General features: G+C 55.6%; 1 protein-coding gene across 2 annotated transcripts in view; it reads left to right on the top strand.

Moving 5' to 3' along the window:
- CFAP77 (cilia and flagella associated protein 77) overlaps nucleotides 1-13318 on the top strand; it is a 121772-nt gene extending 108454 nt beyond the window's left edge. Inside the window, exon 6 of one of the 2 annotated variants that reach the window (XM_059410465.1) lies at nucleotides 13067-13318. In XM_059410465.1, the coding sequence (XP_059266448.1) occupies nucleotides 13067-13111 (45 nt within the window). In that variant the 3' untranslated portion in view covers nucleotides 13112-13318. Of the gene's footprint in view, nucleotides 1-11867; nucleotides 12723-13066 lie in introns of those variants that run through there. The other variant, XM_059410464.1, reaches the window with a different exon arrangement.
- The last annotated feature ends 7739 nt before the right edge of the window (nucleotides 13319-21057 follow it).

Genomic DNA, 21057 nt, shown 5'->3' with positions numbered 1-21057 from the left:
CTCGGACTCCCTCCTTGGCTCTTACTTGAGCTTAAAATAAAAGACTAGGTCCTGCTGTCCATGGCAGATCGGACTCCCACGACCGGCCAGAACCTGCCCTGCGATGCTTCCGAGCAGGCAGAGCGGGCTAAGGACCCCGGCGGAGGTCCCCCCTCCCGCTGGCAGCTGGACGCGCGACGGCCACCTCCCCAATGAATAGCGCCCCGCTGCCTCCCGTCCTCTGGGACCCCGGGAGGAAAAGGGGCCCCTCCCCGGCAGCTCTGCCTGTCAGGGCGTCTGTTGACAACCCCATTGAAAACAGCTTCCACTGCCGCTGTGAAGGCTCTTCTGTCTCCCGTGCACCGCTCCCTCAGACAGTTTTTGAAAGGCGAAGCGTCTGGAAGGCACGCGCGCCCGCCTCCCCCCCGGCCCGGGCGCGCAGGGAGAGAGGCGTCAGCCGGGGTGAGCGGGGCTGACGGGCCTCCTCACCTGGCCCCTCGGTGCACCGCCTCCAATTAAATCAAAATGGCTTGTTTTTAATGGTCTTTTACACTGACAAGTGGGCGATCATTTTGGGCCCACTAGCTGTCAGGGAGCGGAGGCAAATCCTCGGTTGATAATGCCCAATGCTTCCAATTAGGAGCCGAGGCCGCTCCTGGCGCGCTAACGATTCCCCAGCCGCCCCCGAGGCCCCTTTGGCGCCGGTGTTTCTTCTCGCCTCCTCCGCCGCAAATTACTGACACAAAACGGAAGGCCCCGCGTCTCCTCCGCCACGCCAGGCCGGGCCCTGTTGGGCTTAATGAGCCGATGGAAGTTTCGTGGCGCCGGCGCTAAATTCTTTTCTTGTCTGACAGCCGCTCGGCTAAGGCGAGTGTTGACCTTATAAAAGATTTAGTGTTTCTCATTATTTTCTGTCAAGCTTCACAAGTGATGGCTCTGCGGTTATCATTTGCATCCTGGCGTGTGTGTGTGTGTGTGTGTGTGTGCGTGCGCACGTGTGTGTGCGTGTGTGCGTGCGAGCACACGCACTGGATGGGGGCTCCGGGGTGGAGACGGGGAGCAGGAAGGGGTCCCTCTCTCCCTGCCTCGCGTCGGGCTCCCGCACGACAGCTTCCAGAGCGACGTTCTCCCCGGGCTGAGCTGTTTCAAAGAGGAGCCGAGAAGCGGAGCGGAGGTGACGGACGGTGGGAGTGACGGCTTCCAGACCCCCGGACGGAGCCTCCGTGCGGCCTCCCAGAGGCTGGCCGACTCCAGCGGCGCGGACGTGCTGGGCAAAAGGAGGGTGCGGGCCAGACGTGCTGCTCGGCGTGGTCTCTGGGCCACCCTTTATTTTATATATATATATTTTTTTGACATTCATTTAAGCCAACTCCACACCCAACGTGGGGCTCGAACTCACGACCCCGAGACCAACAGCGGTTTGCTCTCCCGACTGAGCCAGGCAGGCGCGGCACCCCCCCCACCCCATACTTTAGGCCTCATCGGGAGGAACCCACTCTTCTCTTACACGTCCGTGTAAAGCCATTACCTGCAAGCTCCTCCCCTGGCTTTGCATCCTACATGAGGACTTAGTGGTTTTTAAAAGCAGAACCGCTAAAGAAAAAAGGTGCCATCTATGACTACCCCCTTCCCCGCCCCCCACAATGTGACAACAGCAGCGCTGGTCAGTCGCCACTCCGTGCCTGTGCCCGCTGCCGGACCGGGACTGCTCCAGGTTAACAAGACTCCAAGGAGCGCGTGCTGGTTCCTTCGCCAGCCTCCTGCTGGCCCCGCCAGCCCATCCCTTCGGTCCCTGCTCACGGACCCCCCGGCCAGCCCCAGTGAGGATCACCTGAGGGGACCTGAAGAAGGAGACAGAGTTCAGGGCAGATGAGCACATGGGTGTCTTCTCCTGGGGATTCTGAGTCTTTCTTTGTCTCCAATGGAGGAGACGCTCTTGTCATCTGTTACAGCAAAAACCTGGCACCGTCTCCCTCCCACGGCCATGGCAAACCTTGTCACTTGATCCCTGCACACTTCTACATGAGCTGCGGTTCAGCCCGAGAGTAATTTATACCAGAACAGCCACCATCCGTCTATTGGAGCTGGTTCGCTCTGGGAAAGGCCCGCCGTCCGGCCTGCTCACCGTCCCTGCCTTAGCGGGGCTGTGTAGACAAACTGCGAAGGAAGACCTTCTTTTCGTGGTGCCTTCATATGCTTCGTGTATCGAGGAAATCAAATACGGCCCGCTACAGGAAAACAGGTAAGCTGGGTTTCATCAAAATGAAAACCTTTGATGCTTCAGACGGTACTAAGAAAGTGGAAAGACAACCCACAGAGTAGGAACAAGTATTTGTAGATCCCGTCTCTGATGCGGGACTTGTAACTATGAACAAAAATATCGTCCCTACAACTCCGTAATGGAAAGACAAATAATCGAATTTTAAACGGGCAAAGGACTGAATCGCTGTTTTTCCAAAGATACACGGATGGCCAACGAGCACACGAAGGACGCCCGGCCCTGGCAGCCGTCGAGGAACCCCAGATCAAAGCTCAGCGAGACACCACTCGCTTCCACGAACTTGGACAGCTACAATCCAAACAGCAGACAAGAATAAGTGTTGGTGAGGATGTGGAGAAGTTGGAACCTTCTACGTTGCTATAAGAATATGAAATGGTGCGGCCACTTTGGAAAACCCTGTGGCAGTTCCCCCCAAAGCCTAAACATAGAGTTCCCATATGCCCTGGCGATTCCACTCTGGGTATCTCACCAAGAGGAAGGAAAACAGGTGTCCACATGTCAACTTGGGCACAATGTTCACAGCATATTCTTTTTTTTTAAGATTTTACTTATTTATTTCACAGAGAGAGAGAGAGAGAGAGAGAGAGAGAATGAGTCACAAGGAGGCAGAGCAGCAGGCAGAGAGGGAAGGGCTCGATCCAGGACCTCGAGATCATGACCTGAGCCGACAGCAGACGCTTGACGACTGAGCCCCCCAGGTGCCCCAACAGAGCCCCCCAGGTGCCCCAACAGTGCATTCTTCATGTAGCCCCAAATGGAAACAACCTGATGTCCAGCAGCTGATGAGCAGATCCACAAAATGTAGGTCCCTAGAGCAGAATATTATTCAAGTACGTGCATGTGATACCAAGGGAAAGAAGACAGTCACCAGAGACCATGCCTCGTATGACTCCATTTCTAGAAAAGTCCAGGCAAATCCATAGAGACGGAAAGGAGGGGTTGCCAGGAGCTCGGGGGAGGGAAACAATGGTATGGAGTTCCTTTTTGGGGCAACGAGAGTGGACGAGCCTATGAATGTACCTACAATCCCTGATTTATATACTCAGACGGGTGAGCCGTATGATGCGTGAATTATATCTCAAAAAGGCTCTTTTACCAAGAAGGTCAGGCCGCTTGGAATAAGAACACCTCGTTGAGTCAGAGGTGTGTGCGCGGCCCGGACGCAGTCTTTGGAGGCTGGCTTGTGGTGATAATCGGCTGCTGAGAAGTGGTCTCCGATGGTGCAGGAGGGTCCGGTCTGTTCTCAGCTCCCCTGGGTTATCCACAGCAACGCTCACGTCCGGAAGCAGACCTGGGAGCCAGGCTGGAAGCTTTCGGGAAGTTGAGTCAAACACCCCGCCGTGATGTTATCTGGTTATTCATAGACGAGCATCTGGCAAAAAGATTCATCGTCCAACTGTGATCCCAACAGCTGACTGGCCTTAGGTAATCCTCAGAAATGATCTACAGGTACCGGTGTGGCTTCTGGAATTAGCAAGTTGATTCTCATTTTCAAAGGCTTGCAGGGCCGGCTCGCCTTCGGCCCCAGAAAGTCTCAAAGAGCCCAAGAGTCAGTAGGCCAAGACCTGGTTCACAGGTCTGGCTTTGTGCGTAAGGTAGCTGGGTCTCCCTGGGCCGGAGTCTTTACCATCCCGAGTCCTTCGTGTCCGAGGAGGATGGCATCCCGCAGCCCCTCAGACAGCGGTCGCTCTCCCCGACCTCTCTGCCCCTGCACCCCCCCACCCCGGCTCACCCGACACGGGGATTCTCATGGTGCCACGTTAGACCTCCCAGGGAGGCAGGAAGTTTGTTTCCTAAGCCCGAGCTTGGATGTTCTCTGAAAACGCAGCTTGTGTCAGCAGGGAGGGTCAGGCCCTGTGTCCTTGTCCTATCTATTTTTGGACCACAGAGAAATCAGAGCCAGTAGCAGAATAACAACGTAGGGACCAGATGTCTCGGGAGAGACCGTCCCCCTCGTTAATGACTTAAGCCGCAAACCTTGTACATCAGAGCTGAGGACTCAGCCTGTCTGCCGAGGACGTCTTGCATGGACTTGTGCTCTGCCGGGGCCTCTGACCTCCAGCTGCCCTGAACTTGACAGAAATTACTGACCTGGGACTGATCCATAATTTCCAAGTACCTCTCATTAGAGGAGACAGGCCCTCAATCTTTTAAAGCAAAACCTCTCTCCCAGTCCCCGAGAGGCTGTCACTTAAAAAACAAACAAAAAAAATCGCAAACTAAACTAGATATCTGTAGCTTCTACAGCTGCCTTTTATTTATTTGTTTGTTTGTTTTTTAGCTCTTTGGCAGATTTTATTAATCTGGCTGTTTTTTCCCTCAAATCCTGCCATTTGCCTACTTGGCCCCCAGACTTGGCACTGGAAGGCCGGGTGTCCAGTTGGGGACTACTGTGTGGCTGATGAGAGGGGACTGGCGGGTCAGCTAGCCCAGCTGCCCCTTTTAATAGGACCGTGTTGGGGGCCTAGACTCAACAGGCATGTGGTGAGGCCGCTCAGCCCGCACACCTGGCCAGCTGTGGCGCGTTCCTCCCGGCTACGGCGAGCACATGCACACGCCCTCCACGCGCATCTGGGGACAGTGTCACCCGTGACCACAGGGCCTGCCTTGTGCTGTAAAGAGCCCCATGCCCCGTCTGCCTCCACCTCCCGCCTACAAAGAGGCCTCATGCCGAAGGAAGAAGACGGGAAAGAGACAGGGACGGAGAGGAGGTGACACGCTGCTCACTCTTTAGCGTGCGGAGCCAAGCTGGCCCACCCACCGGAGACCGATGTCACCAGGCAGGACGACCATGTCTTTCCTCCTTGGGTCTTGGACGTTTCCTTCGGCCCTGAGATGACTGTGCCCAGCGAAGCGGGGGAAGTCTGCCACGGGGACAGTCGGCATGAGCCAAAGTCACAAACCCCCGGTTGTGAACCTTCATTGGACAGCAAGGCTCGTGATTCAAACAGAATCATACACGAATCTCCAGCAAACAAATCTCCTGAAACAGAGTAACTCTAAGTTGTGCATGGAGGGAGGAACCCCCCATGCCTCCGTCCCCTTGCTGGTCACTTCTCCAAAACGCAGTTCCAAAACCCCACCTCGTTGTGCTCACAGTACAAAGAGGAAAAGGCAGTGATTCCTTACAGATGAATGGAGGCCCTCCCAGCTTCCCCCCGCTGCTCCCACTCCCTCCCCTCCCCAAGGCAGGGCAGGGCATGACTTCCAGCACCTTCTTTCCTTCCCGCTCTGCCTCACTAGATCCAGACTCTTGCCTGAACATCACAGGGGACTCCTCTGTCGGTTTTAAATCTTTCATATAAATGGCATCATCCTTATGTTCTATTCCGTAAATTCAACTTTCTTTCCCCGGCAGCATTGTTTTCGAGATTTCTACGCGTCGATTCAGACAGACCTAGAGCAGTGCTGTCCTATACAACTTTCTGTGATGATGGGAAAGTCCGTTGGTAGCCACGGGCCACATGGGGTCACTGAGAACTTGGAATGTGCTCAGTACAACAAGGGGACCCAATTTTTTATTTCACTTAATCTTGGTTACTTCAAAAGTAAATAGCCACATGTGGCTCGTGACCACCGTGTCGGACGGAACCTCTCTGGGCCGTCCGTATTAACAGAAGCAGAGCGTTCCACTGCACGAATTTAGCACCTTTGGTTTGCTCAGTCCCCACCAATGGACATGTCGCGTTTCTAATCCCTCTGGTCCTGTGACCGTGAGGATTCTTGTACACAGCTCTTAGTGGACATTTTTGAAAGTCCTTCTAGGGTCTCCATCCAAACACAGACTCATTGGTTCAGGGGAAAGCACATGCCCAGTCTTTCCAGGTGATGCCCGATCGCCTTGAGTGGTCAGACCGGTCACCGCCCTTGCTAGACGTCCCTGAAACCTCGAACGTCAGGCTCATTACCGTTACTGCCGCCAGCACGACGGGCACAGAATGGCCTTTTCTTTCTTTATTCCCTGGTTACTGTGCTAGGATGAGAACGCCTCCTGCGTGTGTTGGCCTTCAGATCCCCCCTCCGTGAAGGGCCCGTTCATTTCTTCTTCTTCCTGTTTTGTGATTGCGTTGGGATACCAAGGCCACTTTCATCCCCAACCTCCAACCGCATCTCTGCCTTATTCTTTGAGTCTCTGCCTGTATGTTATCCCCTTAAGAAGCCTTCTCTGGCCCCAAAGTATGAGTCCGATTCTCTGTATTATAACCTCTTATAGATCTGGTGGGCTCGGTCGGTCGGTGCTGCGTGCGACTCTTGATCTTGGGGTTGTGGGTTCAAGCCCCATGTTGGGTCTAAAGCTTATTTAAAAAAAAATAAAAATCTTAAAAAAAAAAAAAGAAATCTGGTACTTCTTCTAGTACTCAGCACAACTATAATTGAGTAATTAGTTGTGTGATTATATTTCTATCACTCTTTTCTGGGTCTGTGATAGCAGAGGCTTTCTAAACTCTTCCAGGCTCCTGGTGCCCAGCACAGAGTCCAGGACATCATGGAGACACAAACGACTGTTACAGAAGCCAAAGGACAATGGCCACATCTTACCCCCGAAGCCAGGACACACGGGCACCAGCTCCCTGATGGCAAACTGTCATTCCACCGGCGGTTTTCTGTTGAAAACAGATCACGCTTTCCAAGGAAGCATAAAAAAGTAAAGACGGAGCAAATACACAGGGTCTGATTCATGCAAATTACCTCGGCACCAAAGAAGTTAAATTAGAAATCAGTCACAGATGGAACTAAGACAATTGCCTGGAAATTTATAAAAGCGCGTTTATAAATCACTAAAAGACCAAAGAAGGAAATCTGATAGAAATTAGATGAAAAGAGAACGGAACAAAAATAAATATCCTCCAAACCCGAAACCGAGAGATCAAAGACAATGAAGAGGGCAGAGAAGTTGCTCTTCTGGGTTATATAAACGGTGTTCTCAGGAAAAGACGGAGTGAGGGGTAATTAGCTCACAGAGGACTCGAGATGCCGGGAAGAGAAGGACAGAGTGGCCTCAAAGAGGGAATCAGGAATCACGAGCGAAATTAATGAAGAGGGGAAGGTACCACAAGGCAGGGCTCAAATGAAAAGCCGATCCGTTGGAAGTGGACTGGGAGAGCATGGATGTGTCCAACCTTGTGGGAAATGGAATCCAGGAATCCAGATCCCACCGGGGGCCCGGCAGGGTCACAGGCGGCGGGGGTGGACGCGGAAAAGGCGGCGGGTGGGCTGCTGGCTCACTCTGCGGGGGCTGAGCCCAGAGGCTTCCCACCTGGGCTCTCACCGGGAGATGTGGATTCCATGGCGTCCACGTTCTCTTCCAACCTGGGTCTCTGGGAATCTTTTATTCTGGTTCGATGGCAGAGAGTCAAGAATTAGGGATTAGGGATCCCAGGACCAGCGGTGGACACTAAGCTCTTCTGAGATCCGACGGCTGCTCAGCGACCTGCCTCGTCTTGTCCCCCAGGGGCACCAATTCGCTTTCCCTTCTTCTCATTTGCCCAGATTCTTCCCACCACGGGGCTTCGGTAGGTCCCCACATCTAGGACATTCTCTCCCCATCATCCCCTGCCCAGCCCGCTCACCTTCTCTAGAAAGGCCTTCCTCCCCCCCCCCCCCCCCCGCCAGCTGGAGTTAAATCCCCACCCATGGGCGCCTGGGTGGCTCAGTGGTTAAGCAACTGCCTTGGCTCAGGTCATGATCCCCGGGCCCTGGGCTCCCTGCTTGACGGGAAGCCTGCTTCTCCCTCCCCCACTCCCCCTGGTTGTGTTCCTTCTCTCGCTGTGTCTCTCTCTGTCAAATAAATAAATAAAATCTTTAAAAAATTTAAAATAAAATCAAATCCCCATCCACAGTCCTAATAAATTGCCACTAAACACGCGTTGTTTTCCGCGGCCACCCTCCCCACCCTGCCGTCCTGCAGGGTCCATGGGTGTACGTCGCCGCCCGTCTCCCTCACCGGCATGTCCCCACGTGTGTCGCACGGCGGAGGCACCCGGTCCCTGTCTGGGCAATGCTGTTTAGATGCTGCCCATCCGGACAGGTGCAGGGCCTTGGCCGACGGGGGTAGAGCTGTGCCCGCCCACTCCGCTCCCGGAGCTACTGGCAGGCCGGCTGTTCGCCTCTCATTTCCCTGCGTGGACCCTAGAGCAACTCAGCTCCATTGAGCAGAGCTGCCTCCTGCCAACGCCGTCACAATTTCCTAGCTCCAGGCGGAGGCAGACCGTGGATGGCTTAATTTAGAAGCATCTCCGAAGGAATTCCTTGCTTTGAAGCTCTTCATCCTGGGGCTCCAGGGGTCCGTGGGGTCGTGACCACACACGGCTTGAGGCCTGACTTGTAATTAGACTCCTCATCTCTGGCTGAGTTGCTATTTTAGGAGGGGAGTGTGTCTGCGGGATAGGAGCCACAACGTTCCCAGCGCTGACTCACTGGATTCGTTTCACGAGCGTTTATTAGGAGAGTCGAGTCTCTCGGTGAAACCTGGGGCAGTCCCACAGCTCTGGGTTTTCTGTGCGACGGGGGGAGCGACTTAACCTTTCTGGGCCTCTATTTCCCCATCTGTAAAATGGAGATAACGTCTGGACAGTCTGGGGCTTGTGTGAAATCCGTGCGCTGTGGCTGGCACATCTGAAGGGTACAGAGGGGCACCCTGCTTCCTGGCATTCTGAGAGCTGGACTTCCCCTCTCCAGGGACCCTGGCTTCTGCTGGGGAATTTGGGGATTTCAAGGGATCCAGCTTCCCTTCTTTCTAAAGACCCCTCCCGCACTGGGTGCAAGGTTTTTCTTGAGTTAAGCTTTAGAAGAACCTATCAGACCCAGTCACACAAATCCCCTTTGGTTTTCACCTGGGACACACACACCAAGCAGCTATGTTTAAACATGGCGCCATGCCAGGCACTGGGGGTCCCCACACAGGACAGGTGCACACCCTGCTTTACAGGGCTCCAGGGCTGGGTACTGGCTTGAGCTCCCCTGTCTTGGATGACCTAATCCCATAAGGTTCCAGCTGGAATGCGAACTCATGGCATCAGAGACCACATGTGGCACGCCTTCTGCCTCTCCCATGTCCCCCAGTGCGGCTGGTCACATCGTGTGTGCCAGAATGCTTGGTCGGCCACGGGGGTGAGCCTCCTATGTTCAGAACGTCCCTCTAGGAAACCAAAGGGAAAATGGAACTGAATGCTAAAGTACAAAACGTCCCAGTCATCCTTGGAATACGGTAGGCACCTAATGCGAATTTTGTAGATGAATGGACGAGTGAATATTTCTTTCCCACTTAAGTTTCTAAGTAAAAGGGGACTGCACAGAAGAAAATTTCTTCTAGGTTCTCTTTTGTCTGATGCTGGTTTTCACCCGATTATCTCTAAGCTGAGCAGCTCCTTGAGGCTGGACCCTTCTGCCGCCTCCTTAGGAGACGGGAGTGAGTGCTGAGCCTCCTTCCATCCAATCTACACCACGTGCCACCCTCCAAGACCACCCACCAGCAGCACCAGATTAACGTCACCCATCATCAACACTACCCACCATCAGTACCACCATCCACCAGTACTCCCTACCGTCAACACCAATCCAACACCACCCACCAAAAGGCAACAGCACCACGTACCACTGATGCGGACTGAATCGCCCAGGGAATGGCTTGGAGGTTGTAGTTATTTCCTGAGGCTACCATAACAAATCATCACAAACTTGGTGGTTTAAACAATAGAAATCCATTCTCTGGCAGTTCTGGAGGCCAGAAACCCCAAATCAAGATGTCAGCAGGGCTACACTCCCACCAAAGGCCCTAGGGAAAATGCCTCGTCGCCTCTTCCAGCTACTGGTGCTCCTGGCATTCCTGAACTGTGGCCACATCACTATGGCCTCATGTGGTCCTGTCCTCTGTGTCTATGTCTTCTGTCTCCAGCATTCTTGCCAGCAGAATCAGAACCTTCTTGAATAATTCAGGATGTTCTCATCTTGAGATCCTTAAATTAATTACATTTGAAAAGGTCACATCCTCTGTTCCAGGGGTTAGGATGTGGACATATCTTTTTGGGGGGTCACCATTCAGTCCCCTACAAAGGCCAGGGGGGATATGTGGAATTAGCAGAGATGTGGGCTGCAGAGTTACGCTTCCCTGGCAGAGCCCAGCCTCCGGGGAGCCCTGCCACTCTGCCACTCTGAATGCTACAGGAGACCCTGAACACATAGGAGTCCGGGCATCAGAATCAGCCAGGGAGCCCACGAGGTGTCTGGAGATCCTAAGTGCCAGCCTTCCTGAGCATCTCTAGCTGCCTTCTGGGAAGCACAGGTGTCCGGAAAATTGTATCACAGTGTAAAAATCAAGCCATCCCTTGCCAGAAGGGACACAAAGATACACCGTAGAAGCCTTTTGTTTGTTGGCTATTTTATTCCCGCACAAAGTGTAGGGTCTTCTCTCTTCCCAATAACTTGTGTGCGGCAACCTGGGGACTTTTCTGAAGCTGGAGATGTAGCTGAGAACAGGATTATGGTTTGATTGACCAAAAGGAGTTGAGCACAGGTGTGGAGCCCTGGGTCCAGGAAGGCATCAGGTGACTTCGGCAAGGACCCTGCCCTAAGAGGACTCAAGAGCTTTGGAATTGGGCTCTGGCCCTGCCTGGGTTACAAGAGCCCCAGAGATCCTGATGTACATCCAAGAAATTCAAAACCTGAGGCTAGGGTTGCGGTGGCTTCCGGAAGTGCTGCCACACACAGTCAGCCCACGGGGAACTTGGACAGGGTCCACAGATCTTAAGTGGTGACCCACACCATTTTGTACGTTAGGACTTGGGGTATTTTTCCCCCCAGAGGAGAAGGTCCATGACTTCTGCAGAGTCGCCAGAGAGTCTACCTGCCTGAGAATGAAGAACGTGGTTTATGTCCTACAGTAACGCCCGAGTCAACCCACCGCCACCTGACTTGTACGAGTTCCTACTTCAGCAGCCCCTACCCCCTTTCTCCTCAAGCGCGAGTTGAAGGGGTTGGGGGAGGCACCCAAACAGGGTGTGAGCTGTGGGTGCAACAGAATTTTCTAGCAAGAATCCACAATTTAGTGTCCAGGGATGGGGGGTGGAGGCTAAAACAGTTTCTCTGACACGGATTCCCTGTGCAGCCAGCCTTGCACAGACTGCTCTGGGCCTCAGTTTCTTCATCTGTAAAATGGTGAACACATTCAGCTTGGGTTCCACTGGGACCTCAGGTATGCAGATGGTGAGCACATGCTCCTAGGACCTGAGGCCAGACAGCCCACAATAAGGGTCTGGCGGACCCGAAGTGGTGACCCAGATCTTGGATTCGGGGGCTCCCGGGCACTGTCCCAGGCCAGGTCACATCCGCTCCGCACCTGGTCTCAGGGGAGACATTACCAGTACTGACTGCCTCGCATTCTAACGGAGAAACACTCTTGGATCTGTCCCCATGTGTCCTCCGGAAGGCTGGCATTGCCCTTGAGGCCTCCGGCTCGTCACCGCGGGGCGCTCACTCCTCACTTCCATCCTTCTCACCATGACTCGTGTCACTGTCACTGCTCGAAGATGGAAGCGGGGGCCGGCCGGGAGAGCAGGGGAGCCCCGGGAAGGAGCTGCGAGCCCACTGACCTGCCCTCTCCGGTCCACAGGTGCGTCCCCACCTCAGCACCTTCCCCACGGAGGCCGATCGCCAGAGGGCACTGAGAGCCCACCAGGACGAGCACGCGGTGCGCCAGGGGACCCTGCGGATGGGCAACTACACCCACCCCTGAGGCCTGCCAGGTCGGGCAGAACGGTCGGAGGAGCTCCCCCTTCTCTGCCCCGCTCACGTGAGACGCCCCCTCCCCCCGCCCGACTTTTATGCGGGTCCTGCTTTGGCAAGGACCTCAGGTTCAGGTCTTTGATTGGTTCTTTTTGGTAAGAGTCCCCGCCCCCTTTTAGGTTAGCCAGAACACACATAGCCCCAGGGACCCTTCCGTTAGGATTCCTCCTCCTGCTGGAGCCCCCCCTGCCCCAGCTCTCCGGCCCTCCTGTGGGGAGGCGAACCCAAACCCCAAACTGCTGGCAGCTGCCAGACTCCAGCCAAAGTGCCGACTCCAAGGCTCTGCCCTTTGAGTGTGAAAAACCCCCATGTGATTCCTGCGGAGAGCACTCCTTTCATATCCCGAGCAGGAGTGTAACTGCTTTGGGGATGCCTGATGCCTCCTCGGGCCAGTACTCTCTCTCAGGGACCCCTGACAACGACCCAGGGCCTGGCCGCCCCCCTCCACGCCAGGCGCCTGTCCATCAGGCAGGCCAAGAGGGGCTTCTGCACCCGGACGGACCTTGGGAAGGCCAACCCCGCCCGAAGGAGCGAGCTCTCTGGGCCCACAGGTGGGCGGATGAGGCCCAGGCTGAGGAACTTTCTCAGCCACGCTCCTGGGCACTTCCCCTCCAGCATTCTTCACGGCCTCATCTTCTCCCCGAAAATTCTATGCTGCTCTATTTTACATTAAAATTGCTGTTTGTCCTCCTCCCGGCCGTCTCTCTATTTAAACCTACCACGGGTGTGAGAACCCAGCTCACACCCGATGGTGTTCCAAAATTGGTGCCCTTTGAGGCTGGTTACCTTCCTCACAGATCCCAGCCGTGTCTGCGCGAAATCAGGCCCAGGTTCTAAATTCACACTGGTCTGAAGATCCCAACTGCGGATCTTGGACCCAGAGCGGCCCCCCGACCCCGTGGGGACCTCCGACGCTCTCTTCCCACCGCCGCTGACCTGTCCTCGCGAGCGGCGGGTGCTCCCTCTCACCAACACGGCCGAGGCAGAACACTTGGTTTTTTCCCACCAAACTTGTTTCTCCCTCAGCGTTTCCCATCTCATTCGAGACGCCACCATCAACCCTGCCGCTGAAGCAAAAATCTTCATTGCTCTGTTTTTGTCCTCTCTCGCCTCGAATCCAGAGACAAGCCTGTCAGCGTCGCTCCCAGAAGACCCCTTCCTGGCCCTCCTCTCCAAGTGCCACCACCGTGTCTCTGGAGAACTTCCCCTCTCCCCACTGCACTCCAACCATGCTCTCCACTGAGCAGCCCCTTAGCATTCCAGCAGCTTCTGCCGCCCTCGAAGGAACCTCCACAGTCCTCACCCAGCCCGCGGCGCCCTCCGTGAGGCCGTCCCTTCTGGCTTCATCTCCCACCCCCGGTGTCCTTCTGTTCTTTGGTTTCCCGCAGCCACAGCCCTCACTCCTGCCTTAGGCTTGCCGCTTGCTTGTCCCTTGCCTGGAACACCTGGGTCCCCGCCCGTCACCTGCCCACCGCTTCTCATCATTCAGATCTTAGCTCAAAAACCAAGTACCCTAACTCCAAACGCAGTCCCTGAAATAGCCACTGGTAAAATTCACGTCAACTTGTTTTATCCTCAACAGAATAATGATGCCTGCTTTACTGCCTGTCTCTCCTCTAGCTGGGAGGTGGCACGGAATCAGGGACCTGAGATCCCAAGGGCCCGGCATATGTAAGCACCAGCAGTAACTGTGGACGGACCCCCTACAGGCTGAGGCCAAGGCCTGGAGACGTACCCAAGCCCCAGTCGGGGGCTTACAGGTCTGGTTGGATTCCTTGATCAGCAGTCCACCCCCGCCCGATACATGCGTGCCTTCCAACGCCACACCAATGCCACACACGCTAACACCCCTCAGACGCCAACCTACTCCCGGGACTGGAGATCCTCCTTCCACCACAGGAGCCACAGGGAAACCAGCACCCCTACTGGTTTTGGCTAAAGCCACCCTGAAGCCTTCTGACCCGCAGGGAGCAGGGAGCCTGGTGTAGGAGCACAGGAGAGCCCAAAGGGCCTGGCCACTGAGCTGGCGGCCATCCCGTGTGGTCAAGAGCATGAAGCCCGCCCTCATCAGCAATTTCTGTGTGCTCTTGAGCAAGTGTCTTAGCCTCTGTGGGCCTCACCTGTGACATAGGACCCTGGCACGGTACAGGACATCTCCTCAAGCTAAATTAGAGCACGATTACAGTCGAGAATGTGTTCACCAGGATTAGCACAGGGGCTGGCACTTCGAAGCAACAGATTAATGGGAATTATTTTTTTAAAGGTTTATTATTTATTTGACAGATCACAAGTAGGCAGAGAGGCAGGCAGAGAGAGAGGAGGAAGCAGGCTCCCTGCTGAGCAGAGAGCCCAATGGGGGGCTCGATCCCAGGACCCTGGGATCATGACCTGAGCCGAAGGCAGAGGCTTTAACCCACTGAGCCGCCCAGGTGCCCCGATTAATGAGAATTATTGTCTTCTTATTAATAAAGCACTCTGAAAGGGGGCAACCAAAATCCTGGGAACAATTCCGGGATGAGGGTGTGCTTTTAGGAGCAAAACCTGGGGCACCTGGGTGACTCAGGTGGTGAAGCGTCTGCCTTTGGCTCAGGTCATGATCTCAGGGTCGAGGTACCGAGTCTGTCTCTGGTTCTCTGATCAGCAGGGAGCCTGCTTCTCCCTCTGCCTCTGCCCCTTCCCCCTTAAAAACGAACAACACAGGAATGGAAGCCTTTGTGTCCAGGTGCCTCAAGAAAGTACAGATATTTTGAATTTAACCCACTTTTTTGCTCTTAAGTCCCCCCCAAAAAGGGAAGGGGGCACACCAGGACGCCGAATTTCCTGAGGGACCGGAAGTTATGCACAGAAGGGTGGGCAATCTTGCTGGGACACGAGGCCCCTGAGTGGCCCCACTGGGTCTGTTTTGTCAAGGACCTGGGCCAAGGGGTCAATCCAGAGTGGGACAGAAATAGCGACGGGGTGTGTCTTTGGCTGACGCGAGCCTGTCGTGCTCCAGCTTGCGTGAGACCTGCTGGGACTGGGGCGGATTCCCCGGGGAGCGGCACCCTCTGCCTTGGCCTGGAGATCCCAGCTTCTGGGTGCTCCCCCCACCCACCGGCGGGCCTGTGCGGCTCGGACCAAGAGTACCTCGGCTCCTTGTCCTACAGCGCCACCCTCTGGCAAGTCCGAGTCAGAGGCTGCCGAAGTTCCCGGTCTCTCCCTCCCCGCAGTCCCGCTCCCCAGCCTGGTCCTTCCCTCTTCATTAATTATTCGTATCCGCACAAAGCCCGGGGTCGGATTCCGATCGATTCCATCTTCTTGGGTGTCCAGTTACATCAGACCAAACACTTGTGCTCGCTTGCACTGACCCTGACTGGGGATCCCCCGACCGAGGGTCCCCCCAGTGCAACTGGGGGGCTCTGCCTGCCCTTCAAAGACCCAGGGTAGAGTCCCTGCAGGTTCTAGCCAGGGGGGCCTTGGGAACCGCGGGTTACCTCCCTCTAGACCCCTGCCCTCACTTCACAGGTGGAAAATCAGCAAGACCCACGCGGTCCAGAACCTGCTCCCAAAACTACTTCTCCAAGGTGGGCGGGAAGGGGGAGCGCGTGGCTGTGCATCCGTCCTAGTCAACCACCATGAATGCCACGCGAGGACAGCCATCAGCAGATACTGCCGTGTGTCCCTGGTTTTGTTCCTCTCCCTGCTGGTTGGCATTTTCCGTCCTGGTTGAGTTTCTTGGCAATATCCCATCAGAGATTTCACCAAAGAGGCCCATGTGCGCTGCCTTCCACCAGCCACAGGGAAGCAGCTGGAGCCTCACCAAGTGCCCTGTGAGGTTCATGCTGCAGAGCCCTTGGTGTGGGGCGGGGGAGCTCAGGCGTAGGTGTGAGAGTGCCGAGATGGGGCCTTTGGAAGCAGGACTTGGGGGGGGACAGGGAGGGGCTTGAGAAACCATCGAGTCCTGCCACCCAAGACAGGGCTGCAGAGTGTCGTAGACACCAGACGGGGACTGGGACGGACCTCCTGGGGGGTAGATGTGGCTTTCTGTTCCTGCTCAACCCCCACGGACTTGGGTCCACCTCCAGGCTTTTTAAAGATTTATCTATTTGATACAGAGAGGTCACAAGTAGGCAGAGAGAGAAGAGGAAGCAGGCTCCCCGCTGAGCAGAGAGCCCGATGCGGGGCTCGATCCCAGGACCCCAAGATCATGACCTGAGCTGAAGGCAGAGGCTTAACCCACTGAGCCCCCCAGGCGCCCCACCTTCCAGGTTTTTAAACCTGAGCCCAAACCTCATCCTATTCATTCTCTCCCCTCCTCTCCCCTCCCCTCCCCCCTTCCCTCCGTCCCTCTGTCTCTTGCACGGACCTAACCGGGTGATTGTTTCTGGGCCAGAAGAACAGAGACTCCGGAGTCTGAGGGTCGTGCGGGATCCTTATGGGGTGGGCAGCAGGAAGCCAGCAGAGATTCCTGCTTCTGCCTCGCAGGGCGTTGCTAGCAGCTGAAGAGGAAGCCTGCTGGGAGGCCGCATATTCTACATCCAGGCCCTGGGCTTGGGCCTGGGATCGGGACAGAGATGGTTTGGCTTTTTGGTTCGCCTATCCCTGGGCTTCAAGCAGTGGTGGCTTAGAAATCACAGCTTTAGGGCGCGAGAGAAGGCACATCTCCATGGCAGCGAGCGGACCCGAGGCTCACATGCCCAGGCGGGGTCTCGGGGAAGCCAGACAGGTCTGTTTCCAATCAAGTATCTTCTCTTGCGTTTGGCTTTTTGGGCCCAAGCAGTCTTTTTGCTGCATTTCTTTTTACCTGGGAAATGCTCTGATGTTTGAAATCATCATTAAAAGAAAAAACGTATAAAAACTAGGTTGGCTTTGTACATAGGCTCCCAGAACTGAATGCAGGTACACTTTAAACTTGAATCCGCACAGGAGAAATGATCTGCGGAAGGGAGTTTAGATGAACGGGCACCACTGTCCTTCTTGGATACGTGAGGCAGGTCCTTTCTGTCACAATCCCCCGCGGCCCGGCCAGGTCTAGCATGGTGCCCCGGCCCGAGGGGAGGGGGAGTGCGTGGGAACGGGGGGGGGGGGGGGGGGGAAAATCATGAATCCGCTCTCTTCCTGGTTTCAGGAGCTCCATGGGGTTTTGAGCTAAACTAACACAAATGGTTGAGAACAGCATGACCTTGAGGCCTACAAAGTGTCCAAATCCTTGTCCAACCCATCTGTTTGCAGAGCAGAGAGATATTAGCATCCAGGCCTGGCCTCTGTCATCCAAGTCCCCTGCCCACCCCACATTAAAAACAGGTTTTAGCGGGAAGGCCCTGGGCCAAGGCCGGGGAGCTGACCTCCGCTGCGGGGGCTGGCGAGGCAAGGTAACTGGCCAGAGAAAAAAGCTTTGGCTGTTGTTAGCGGTAGCTGTACCATGAACTACATAATCACTCCGCTCTGGGATCTGAGCCCAGTGCAGAGTCCTCACGAAGACCAGGTAAAGGAGCAACATTATCCTCATCTTACAGCTGAAAAAATCACAGGCTCAGAAAGGGTTTGCTCAAGGCCACAGAGCAGGGCTGGGACCACAGTGAAGCAGAGAATCAGCATTTCTAGGACTACCCCCAAACTCGGGAACCGAGACAATTCTTTAAAGCAATATTGTTTTAATCAAAATTTTAAAATCCCTGATGGGCAGAATAGTTAAGTTTCAGTAAAGATGTCTCACCAGCCTCCCCTAGGTCCCAGCTTGGACTCCGGAATCAGGATTCTGCTTCTTCAAATCTAGCCAGTTCTGCAGTCCACAACCCCAACCAGCTGCTCCGGCCGCACCGTGCTGCCCCTGGTCCCAGTTCCTCAGAACCTTGAATGGCATTCCAGTTACAATTCTCCGTGAGCAGAGAAGACCTGAGGGTCATTCTCAGAAAGCTTTGGGCACATCTCCCCTGCGGGGCTCTGCCTGTTGAGACAGGCAAAGAAAACGGGCCGGAACACCCCTCCCTCCATGCTTGGGGCCTGGTCGCATTCGGGGGAGAGGGAGGTGAGGCTGGGAAGAACCATGACCCAGCCAGAGGCCCAGAGACTCCCAGGCCCATTCTGGGGGCAAAGCCAAACCCAAGCCGAGAGCCTCGGGGTGGGAGCAAGAGGACGTGTGGTCTCCTTCAACACCATCTCCATCACCACCTATGGGCCTCTGCCACCCACGGCCCTCACTACAAACCTTCTGACGTTTAACATCTTTGCACCAGAAGGAGAGCTGGGGTCCAGGCCAGAGACATGGCCTGTCCAGAGTAAGGTTAGAGCCAGAGCCCACGTCTTCTGAAGACTTGTCCATGCAGCTGCCCTTCCTGTCCCTGGAGAAGAGTGACAGCTCCTCCTCTGTGGCTGTCTCTTTGTCTGTGAGTGAGCAGTTTGGGACCTTCCAGGCCTCTGGGTCCATGGAGAGGCTGAAGTTGTGTGTGTGTGTGTGTGTGTGTGTGTGTGTGTTTAAAGCAGCCTCAAAGGTCTGGGGAGGCCTAAGGACAGGAATTTGAAGCTCTAAGTTCCAGGAGGAAGTGGGAGGCTGGGGAGGAGGGTTTGGAGTCCAGAAGAGGGAGCCTGGGCGCTGGAGTGGCAGTTCCAACACTTGGGTTAAGACTGAGTAGCCCTTGGAGCCTGGTCTGGCCCCTGGGAGCCTGACACTCATTCACTTTGCTTTCCTTGAGGCCCCAAAGCCCCTCCAGCAGGTCCACTTCCTCCTTGGGGAGGGGGAAAGAGGTCTGCCTCCTGCTGTGTAAATGGCGCTCTCAGAGGTTAGGTCACTTGCTATGGTTCACACCCAGCTTCGCTGGACCTCAAAGCCCTTATATCCTTCCAGGACTGACCAGGCTCCTTTCTCAAAGGGTTGGGTGGATCACCTCCTGCCCCAGGAACCCCTGGATGCTTAGTCCAAGGCCACTTCTCAGGCACCTTCCCAGCTAAACAAGAGCCCAGGTGAGCACACACACATTCAGGCTGTGGACAGGCTGAGGTGGAAGCAGCAGCCAGGTGATGGGGAAAAGAGAAAGGAAGTGGTCTGCTGGCAGAGCGGGAAACACCCAGATGGGAATACAACGAGGTTAAGGAGACACTGAATCTCAGAGAAATTTCCAAATAAATTGCATAGCATGTTCTATGTGAGAATAGACCATGAACATTCAATACCAATGATAGTACCCTAACGACTTGTTAAATATTCCTGGGCTCTAAGGAGCGCTGAGAAGCTGGCCAGGGCTGCATGAAGTTTGGATTCACGCTGTTCTTTTCAACTGTAAAAGATCCATTCTTCCACACACATTCCACACGCCCCGCTGCAGTTCTGATCATCGCCAGGCGCAGGGCTCAGGGCTCAGCGCTAGCAGCAGCTTTGCTTTCGCTAGGTCCGGGATCCAAACCCCAGCCTAAGACCGAGAGGCCAAAAGAGGTCTGCCCAGGGCAGGTGCTGCTCAAGACCCACTTGTGGGTAAGAGCAGGACAATGACTTTCTCATGACCTGGCGGATCCTGGTGCTGGGGGCATCCCCATCGTTAAGAGACCCAGGATGGGGGATCTTGTTGACTAAGTTGGGACGTGTAGGGCTCCGGTGGAGGTGGGGTTCTCCAAAGATGCAGCACGAGGCGAGGCGGGAAGGAGCAGGGGTGGAGCGACAGAGTGGAGAGGAGGAAAAGCCTCCAGAGGCGCCCAGAGCAGGAGAAATCAGGCCCGAGCTGGGGCTGGCCCTGGGAAGGGCCAGGGCAGCCTGCGGTCCTTGTGATTTATGTCCCCCTCCCCAACCACCCAACGAAAATTTAACAACCCACCCGCCGATCACAGTCCCGGGAGGCACCCACTGCAACCTCGGCCGAGCTGGGGCGGGGGCCTGTCTGCTCACGGCCCCTCAGCGCCCGCCCTCCTGCCTCCCAACAGCTTGCAGCCGAGCAGGGCCCCGCTGTCCCCGGGGAGGCGCCCGTCCTCGCTCCCAGCCCGGCCGGCGAGACCGCTTCCAATCTGCTGGCGGGCACAGGGGGAGAGCGCGGGGAGCCAGGCGTGAGGCCACCACCAACCTCACCGGAGGAAGAAGAAAGTTTCTGCTCGCCGGGTCGTGTGGGGCTTCTATGGGGCCAGGTCTTGGGTTTGGGGGGATGGTTCTGCTGTGGTCTGGGACGCTGAGCCGGACGTGGGGCCCAGGTAGTTCTCTGGGGGTCTTTGGGGAAGGGACGACGGGGTGCTTGAGGCTCGCGGGGCCTGCCTGCAGCCGCGCCGGCTCCGCGCCGGCTCTTTCGGCTCTCTCCGCCCTTGACCACCGACCAGGGTTGTGATCCCTGGGGCTGTGCCAGGAGGATCCTGGCCAAGGATGCGCTTCAGATCTGCCGCCACTCTGGGCCCCAACACTGAAGGCTAACCCCGAAAGGTGGGGAACTAGAGCACCGTGGTTCGGGGAGTGGGGAGGGTGAGGCGGCGCATTATTCACAATGAAAACGCTGTGTTTCCAGAGCTGCCTTGAAAACACATCCCCCGGCGAGCTCCAGCTCCTCGCCGAGTAAGAAGCTAAGCCAGCCAAGCCAGCCGTTTGCAGACGTCTATACTCGCATATGGAAGCTCTTTCACGTCCCTGTTTGGAAGTACAAAGACACCCAGTGCCTGGGACAGGCGCCACAGCAGGGGCGATCGGCTGGATAGCAGGTCCCGTCTTCTTTGTCCCGTGTGCTGCTTCCCTGGGGTCACACAGATTTCCCGGGGTCCTCAATGTCCCAGACATGATCTTCCCACTTTCTCCACCCCTGCCCCACAACGAAGCCATCGGTCTGGCCCCATTTCGGGCCCACACCAGGCTTTCCCAAGCCCCTGCTAGGCCTGCAGGGTCCAAAGAGGGCAGAGAGAAGGCTGCAAATGTCCTACACGGGAAACATCTAAAGCCCAACGAAAATGCCCCAAAACAATGTCGCTTAAACGAACATCTCTTCCCCACACCAGGTCAGGGCTTCACACACACACACACACACACACTCTTTCTCTGCTAGTCTGAGTCCCTTTCTCTTGCAGGAGGAAAAAAA

This window comes from Mustela nigripes, chromosome 9 (genome assembly GCF_022355385.1).
Source record: "Mustela nigripes isolate SB6536 chromosome 9, MUSNIG.SB6536, whole genome shotgun sequence".
In the NCBI taxonomy this organism is placed as follows: Eukaryota; Metazoa; Chordata; class Mammalia; order Carnivora; family Mustelidae; genus Mustela; species Mustela nigripes.
The sequence above is the reverse complement of the archived record's forward strand: the minus strand, read 5'-3'. Positions and strand labels throughout refer to the sequence as shown.